Below are 351 nucleotides of genomic sequence, written 5' to 3'. Positions count from 1 at the left end.
GGCGGGCATGGAGCAGATGCTGTCGGGGCGCACCCCGGGTGGGTAGTACTGGTAGTCCTCAGGGTACTGGGGCGAGTAGGGGGAATAGTAGTCGGGCACCCGGCGAGACACGGGGTAAAACCTGGTGGGGCTGGAGAGGGGAAGAGAGTCGTGAGAGCCAGGCTCCACATCTGAGAGTCCCAATGGGCAAGGACAGGCAGCTCCGACACCAGTGTCCGGAATCAGCTCCGACACCAGTGTCCGGAAAGCTGGATGGATGATGTCCCTCCTCCCAGGGCCCCTGTAGTGGGCTCCCCTCCTGGCATCCCTTCTTGCAAGGACCCCATAGCAGCCTCCCCTTTAAAATCCACC

The 351-nt window shown here is 62.4% G+C and overlaps 1 protein-coding gene across 1 annotated transcript in view; it reads right to left on the bottom strand.

Moving 5' to 3' along the window:
* PLEKHA6 (pleckstrin homology domain containing, family A member 6) overlaps nucleotides 1-351 on the bottom strand; it is a gene marked incomplete at both ends in the record, with an annotated part of 12280 nt that overhangs the window by 7213 nt on the left and 4716 nt on the right. Inside the window, one exon of the mRNA XM_010136551.1 lies at nucleotides 8-130. Within this exon, the coding sequence (XP_010134853.1) occupies nucleotides 8-130 (123 nt within the window). The remainder of the gene's footprint in view (nucleotides 1-7; nucleotides 131-351) is intronic.

This window comes from Buceros rhinoceros, unplaced genomic scaffold (assembly GCF_000710305.1).
Source record: "Buceros rhinoceros silvestris isolate BGI_N320 unplaced genomic scaffold, ASM71030v1 scaffold33345, whole genome shotgun sequence".
Taxonomy (NCBI): Eukaryota; Metazoa; Chordata; class Aves; order Bucerotiformes; family Bucerotidae; genus Buceros; species Buceros rhinoceros.
The sequence above is the reverse complement of the archived record's forward strand: the minus strand, read 5'-3'. Positions and strand labels throughout refer to the sequence as shown.